Genomic DNA, 7,381 nt, shown 5'->3' on the forward strand with positions numbered 1-7,381 from the left:
CCCCCCCCCCCTCCCCCCCCCCCCCCCCCCCTCCCCCCCCCCTCCCCTCCTCCTCCTCCTCCCCCTCCTCCCCCTCCTTCTCCTCCGTCCCTCCCTCCTCTCATTTCCATCCTGTGTGTCCCTTACTGTGCTCTCATCACTGTCTCTTCATTTTTGTGCTCTTGGCATTTTTGTCTTGATTTCTTTGATTTTTCTTCCAGTTCTTCCCTGAGCTCTGAAGGTCGTATTTACCTCCTCCTCTTGTCTGCTGTCTCTTTCTCGAGTTCTTATAACTTAGCTTTAGGCCCTTGCTTCATAAGAAATTGTTTCATTATTTTACTTAAATTTTATTTAAGTTCAGGATGAAATGTTTGCTGACACCTCTTTGTTCCATTGTAACATTTTTCTATTTTCCAAAAATAGTTGGAAGGTAGAAGGTCTTTCTACCTTCCATCTATTTTTTCATGTTACTTCCCTCCTTTTATCTTTATAGTGAATTTTACAGATTCCGTGTTTGATCCTTGACAGGAATCAAGTCTTCCCTGGGCCAACTGTTTAGGATAGGTGTGTGCTGGGGAGGGGCCAGTGCCACACTGCAGGCCTACTGGCCTTTCCTGCATATCTGGAGTGTTCTGTGAGTATCTGTGCAGCCTTGGCTTCTCCCCAGCCAGCAGAAGTGGCTGTGGGATCCTGCCCTTCTGGAGTTCTCTTTCTGCTTCCTCCTGAACTCTTCTCTGTTCACTCTCTACTACTTTTGGCAGCTTTTTCTTGTATTCCAAGGTGTGGGTTTTTGCTGACACCTAAGTTTTCATGAAAACGGACTTCACACTTTGCTTTTTTGTTCTTCTTCTTTTTCTTTTTTTTTTTTTTTTAAAGATTTTATTTATTTATTTGACAGACAGAGATCACAAGTAGGCAGAGAGGCAGGCAGAGAGAGAGGAGGAAGCAGGCTCCCTGCTGAGCAGAGAGCCAGATGCGGGGCTCGATCCCAGGACCCCAGGATCATGGCCTGAGCTGAAGGCAGAGGCCTTAACCTACTGAACCACCCAGGCGCCCCTTTTTTGTTCTTCTTATTGCTTGGGGACAAGTCCTGGAAAAGGAAAGAGAAACGATGACTTTCCTGCCCCATTGTTAAGCCCACTGGCTTATGGGAACATGGAGTGCTCACGGGTCTGCGGAACAGCTGTGTGCTGCTGTGAAATTGCATCATGTTGTAAAGCAGGAAATGATGTCATCAGCGTACAGTCCATTGGGTCTCCCTGCAATGGGAGAGTTAGCTAAATGTTCCCTGCTTTTAGGTGAGAAAACCGAGAAGCCAGGGGTGATGTGCCAATGTGGATTTTGATCATAGTGTTTGAGCGTTTCTTCACATCGTGGCATTCCAGTAAAAGGCTAGTCTTTAGTTACTTGGAATGAATGGGAAAAACATGGCAACCAGAAAACCTAGATGAGGGCTTCTACAACAGGCTTAACCAGAGTCTGCTCCTTCCTGCTCTCTGAACTTGGCCTTCTTACCTAATCTCAGAATGTCAGGCTTTCCTCTTTGTGGGCATTTTGATGCCTCACCAATAGAGTTATTGTGAAAATTACAGGACAGAGAATATCGGAACCCATATCAACGGCCATGCTTGACCCATTGAAGTTAGTTAGGTGTTCGCTCTCTCTTCAGTGCTCTTTCTCTCCACAGATCGGCTTTACAGTGAGTTTTTTTTTTTTTTTTTTAAATCACCTGGGGAAGAGACAGAAGAATGACTTCTAAGTGTTTGTTCTTTTCAGCAAGGATTTTTCTTTTGCTTGTTCCTTTCATTCCAGCAAGAAAAGCCTGGCTGATGTGGAGATAATAATAGGACCCAATGCCTGTGATTGCTCACAGGAGAAATGCCCAGCACTGGGTATGGTCCACCGGCAGGGTGCAGTGAGTGAGGGCTGCCACTCCTGTGATTTGTCTTCGTCTCCCTCATTCACACCGCATCCCCTCCATAAACAAAGATTAACCATAAAATGCACTTGGATAAAGCATCTTTTGTTCCTTGGGATAATTACAAAGACCAAATAATTGTGAATTTTTCTAGCCTCCAAATCTGAGCTGTTACTAGTGTCCATCTTCCACTCCACCTGCTCTGTGTAACAGACTGGGAGATGGACTGGTCTGAAAATCACCTCTTTCCTTTTGCTGGGCTTCCGTCTGTGTGTGTGTGTGTGTGTGTGTGTGTGTGTGTGTGTATTTGTACTATGTGTCATTTATAATGAGCAAACGAAGGGCAAAGCATTATGCTATGTGCTTGACCTGGCTATCTTATTTTCTTATCAGCACTACCCAGTTAGGTAGAAATGATGATCTCCACTCAAGAGATGAGGAAAAAAGGTTTTGAGAAACTTGCTCAAGGTCACAAAGTGAGTAGGAAGCAGCCTGTGTGGCTCAGAAGGTTGAGCTGTGGATGGTTGATTTTGGATCAGGTTCTGATCTCAGGATTGTGAGATGGAGCCCTGTGTGAGGCTCTGTGGTCAGCAGGGTGTCTGCTTGGAATTCTCTCTCTCTCCCTCTCTCCTTTTCCCTCTGCCCACCCCACTGTGCTCCTCTAAAATAAATAAATCTTTAAAAAAAAAAAAAAAAGGAAGCAGGACTCCATTTGAATCCAGGAACCAAATTTTTTCTGTGACATCATGTTGTTGCTTTATTGATGTTTCCTGTCCTGAAATCCCTCTTCATTCTGGAGAAGGGAGGCCCACACCCGACCCTTTGTGTGGGGTATTTTCCCTTTCCCCGCTCTGTGTGCACCATACTGCCCCCTTGTGGAGCTCTGCTGCTCCTGCATTGTCCCCGGAAGGAGGGGGCACAGCCCTCAGCCAGGAGCAAGATGAGTGGAGACTGGGTGGTGGGCTGGGACACGTGGCCTGCTTTCCTTGTCCTTCGAGGGGCAATAGGAATTCAACTTCTAGGGTTGTTGTGAAGGTTAACTGAGGTGATGTGTGTGAAAGGCCTTTGTAAAACCAGAAAACACTAGCCATGTGGTAAGGTATTAAGGACCTAGGGTCCCCCTGACTTCTAACCGGCTAATGTGGATTCTTCATGAGTCAAGGATGTTTGGTCTTCCTTCTCCCACTGAAACATCAGGGTTTGTTTTGTTTTGTTTTATTTTCCGGATGTTGTCCCTTCTTGTTGGGATTGGGCAGGGGTGGGGGCACCAGGAAGAAATTGAAAATCAGGAAGTGATCAGTAGTGTCATTTTATTTACCTACCTCCCCATATTCCCATGTATATATGTATGTGCACGTGTCTGTCTGCTACCCATCCTTCTAGGAGCCTTGCTTTTTTAAAAGGAGATATCTAAATCAATGAAGGACAGTGCTATAGTCCGGTATAAGCCGCATTCCCCGAACTCCAAACTAGGAGATGGACAGCTTTCTTCTCCTACACTCTGGCTAGCGCTACGTGAGTCGGTAAATCTCCCACTTCGTCTGCTGCCTTTCAGTGCTGTGCGGACAAGCAGTGGGGAGACTGGAGGCCTCACTTGGCTGTGATTCTGTCGAATCAGGGCGGGGACCCGGAGCTGCTTCAGCGAGCCATTATCACCATGGGGGACACCCTGGGTAAGACGAAGCCAGCCCTCCCGCCCTCTTCTCCTCTAGGGCATCTCTAGGCCATCTGTAAACATCTGTCTGCAGGCTCTTGGGTGCTGTGCAGGGCCCGATCTGAGCCTCAGGCTCTCCTTTGACCCAGGAGCCTCTGTGTCTGGGGGAAAGAACCTCCAGGGTAAGGAGTGTCAATCTTGACTCCATTTCCCAGAATTTCCGCTGCAAGCCAGTACAGTCCAGACCCCGAGATTCAGGGCTGTGCTGCTGGAGAAGGCAACTCTCAGCAGTTGGCTTTCTATCCCTGGTCAGACTTCCCTGAAGACAGAGTTAACTCTGGGGACCCTCGCCTCCTGTTACGGTTAGTCGTACAGTGACCCAGCTCAGCCGGAGAGCAAACTCTATCTTTGCCCGAACTACCCTGGGTAATTGTGTGTCGTCTGCACTTGTATTCTCTCTCAGTGAACCTGGCCTTATAAATACTCAGGGGCGACTGGATGTTCCAGCTCAGTGGTTCTCAAATTTGGTCAAGGGGCAGAACATCTAGGAATCATGATAGTCTTTGTAAACTTTGTGGCAAAACACTCTGTTAAACTGAAAAGAGCCGGGAGGAGCAGCTGGCTGGCTGTTCACACTCAGAAGGGCAAGGATTTGTTTAGTCATTTCTGGGTGTCAGGCACTGTGCTGGGTACTTTACTACTTGAATTAATTCAGTTTTGAGGTAATGGGAAATGTATGGGAGAGCATTCTGGAAGTGGGAACAAGCTGGTAATTATCGTGAATTTTATGAGCCCTGGGAAAAGTTTCCTATTGTTCGACTTCAGCAGGAGGAGCATTAGTGCCCCAAGAAGTCTAATTGAAAAACAGCAGCTCCCCACAGCCCGTGTCTTTGCTCAGGTGTACGCATCTGCTCCCTTTTCACCTTCAGGAAGGACTAAAATGCTTAGCAAATTCCTAATCACAAATTCAGGAGGGGAATAAGCACTAGAGGCCTCTTTTGGCCAAAGAGAGCTGAAACGGAATTATGTCAAAGCCAAGAATGCGTGGTTTGGGGAGTGACTCCTGACCTGAGCTGTTGTCCCCTTCACCCCTGTGAGGATGCTCCCCTCTGAGCCCCAAGCCCCCTGTCATCTCTCTCCCATCACGCCCAGCAAGTGGGTCCCCACACAGCCGGGCTCTGTGACTGGGGCTTGCTCTCCTCCTCCTGCAGCAGGGAAGGGGCTGGTGGAGGCCGCTCACTTCTGCTACCTCATGGCTCACGTGCCCTTTGGCCACTACACCGTGAAGACTGACCATCTGGCCTTGCTTGGCAGTAGCCACAGGTATGTGATGCTCTGGGGGAAGGAAGCAGGAAGGACCTTTTCCAGGGGATTGTTTGAGCCCTCGCTGGGTTTCATGGCCCCCTTTTCCATTTTCCTGTGTGAATTTCACCTACTGCTGCTCCTTTCCTCTGGGGGTCTTTTCTTCAAGGGGCTGGGCAGGGAGGTGCCCAGTGGGTGCTGCATCACACCAACCGGGGGCCTCGGGCTCCCCCAAACTGCGTTTGTGTTCCTTTGGGGTGTATTGTGCCCCTCTGACCACTGGGTGGCACCCTGGTTCCATGAGCAGAGGTCACCTCGTCTGACTCGTTAGTGCCATCAGGGAGAGGGTGGCTTGGGGCTCCGTGCTAGGCAGCCCTGGGCCTGGCTCAGAGTCAGCCCTGGGCAGAACTGGAAGCTGGAAGAAGTTTATGCTTATTCCTTACATCCTTACACTGACTTGGTGCACAAGCTACTCAAAGTCCCCCGTTACTTATTTTATTTTATCATTTTCTATATTTTATTTTTGTTTTTTATTTTACACAGTCATTTTATTTGCACCGTTTCCTTTAATCATTACCGACTTTAATCATTACCTATAAATAAGGTATATTTTTAATCTTCACTTGATAGAGGAGGGAAACCAAGGCACAGAGAGGTTAAATAACTTATCCAAGGTTAACACAGCGGGTGTGGAGTCACGCTGGACCTGGAGCAGAGCCCGGACTGACCACTGTTGTGCCAGGCGGCCTACCGTTGTGGAAACATACAGTCTCGTGGGTGGCTCTCTTTGGCCGTGGTCTCTGATGGCCTCTGATTGGCTTGTCACATCCCGTCTGTGCCAAATGCGGCAAGAAGTGCATAGGGGTTCATTCGTCTCCCTCCTGTGTTTTTGTCGCATGAGGGCGTTTCTGAGGATAGCTGGGAGGCCATGGGTTCCAATACCACGACAAGATGTAGGGGCATGTGGAAGGGTCTGCAAGCCCCTTGGATCTCCTTCGTTCAGCCTGCTTCCTCCTCGGCTGAAAGAACACCAGTATAGGGACTGTCTTTTGATTTTGGGCTCAGCTGTCCTCCCCATCCTCATCCACGCCTTCCTGTCTTGGGGCCCCACATCACTCCCTCTTCTCTTCTGTTCACACCAGAAGTGGCCTCGCACAGCTGTGCGTTCTAGACCTTCAGGGCACAGGACTCGCTCCCAGCATGTTTAAGAGGAGCACCTAGCGCCCCGAAGGGAGATGGAGAGCAGCTTGCCTTGGGGGACCCTCCAGCAAAGAAGGTGGAGAACCCCTCCTTTCCTGCAGCTTTGCTCCCCAGCACCTCTGGTGCAGGGCTCTGTTCTGTTCCATCCCCAGCCTCAAGAAGGTGGAACGAGAGGAGGCCGAACGTTCCCTCCAGAGGCCCAGAGCGTCTTTCCTGTCTCGGAGCCGTCCTGGAGATCCAGCCAGGCAGAAGCTCCTCCACGAATGGTGTTTGTCTGCTAGGATTGGAAAGCCTCCCCTCCCTTCCCTCCTCAATTCCCTTTATTATTATTCTCTGGTTTTAGTCAAGAGTTTTTGAAATTCGCAACGAGCGAGGCTATCCAGAGGACGGAAATCTTCGAGTACTGTCAGACGCTGGGCCGCCCCAGATCCTTCATCCCTTCTTTCCAGGTAACCGAGCCCACGGTCGGCCGCCGTCTGAGCGGCCGAGGACCGCCGGCAGCGGGATCTCCAGCTTTGCTATTTGGCATAGTGTAGCCCTGGCTAAGCCATCGACAGCACTTTTCCTCCTTAGGTTGAGTGTGGGAAGAGTTAGGATGTCGTCCTAGGTCTCCTTAAGGTCTGTATTTTAAGATACGAAAGCAACACACGGCAGCGGCCCCTCTGGAAATCAGCTGGTGCCCCAGGGCACCCACTCCTCATCCTTGCTTGGCAGAACCTTCTGTTGTGCTCTCCCCAGACAGCTCTCCCTTCTCCTCTGCCCCTTGGCCGTCCTGCCAGAGGTGGGAGTAGGGGGGCCCAGCCCAGGCACGGCCCGGGCTGCTCCCTCCATCTGACCTGCTCCTGCCATCTCTTTTGGACCCCTGTCTTCGAGCTTGGAAAGTTCCTCCCAGCTGTAACCCCAGTCCTCCCCTGCCCTTCTTTCTCTTGGGGCTTTGGCTGTGCAAGTGGTGTGCACGCTGTGGGTTCGCCTCTTTTCTCTTAACTTCTCTGCTGGATGCCCTGTTGTCACCTCACATTCATCAAGACTCCTTCAGTGCCTGTCCCCAGAGTGCACCTGGACACACACACACACACAGCACAACACAAAGCACAAATCCAAACCTTGAAAACAAGTGAATTCGTTAGAGGAAGGAAGTGACCCCGTTAGTGTCTTCTTTCAGAGATTTACCAGACTCTCCTTCCCCGACAAAGCTGTGTCGGGCCCGCTCCTTCGAGAATAGTCCTTTCATCTCTCTCCCTTCTTGGGTCATCCCCTTGCAATCTCCTGTGGGCTGAGCGTAAGGGGACTAGCTGGTTTTAGTGTGTGTGCTCTAGGTGCTGGTTTTA

At 50.0% G+C, this 7,381-nt stretch overlaps 1 protein-coding gene across 1 annotated transcript in view; it reads left to right on the top strand.

Annotated features, from left to right (window-relative positions):
* SEC16B (SEC16 homolog B, endoplasmic reticulum export factor) overlaps positions 1 to 7,381 on the top strand; it is a 40,742-nt gene that overhangs the window by 21,150 nt on the left and 12,211 nt on the right. Inside the window, exons 13-15 of the mRNA XM_059412842.1 lie at positions 3,453 to 3,570; positions 4,763 to 4,874; positions 6,397 to 6,502. Of these exons, the coding sequence (XP_059268825.1) occupies positions 3,453 to 3,570; positions 4,763 to 4,874; positions 6,397 to 6,502 (336 nt within the window). The remainder of the gene's footprint in view (positions 1 to 3,452; positions 3,571 to 4,762; positions 4,875 to 6,396; positions 6,503 to 7,381) is intronic.

This window comes from Mustela nigripes, chromosome 10, assembly GCF_022355385.1.
Source record: "Mustela nigripes isolate SB6536 chromosome 10, MUSNIG.SB6536, whole genome shotgun sequence".
In the NCBI taxonomy this organism is placed as follows: domain Eukaryota; kingdom Metazoa; phylum Chordata; class Mammalia; order Carnivora; family Mustelidae; genus Mustela; species Mustela nigripes.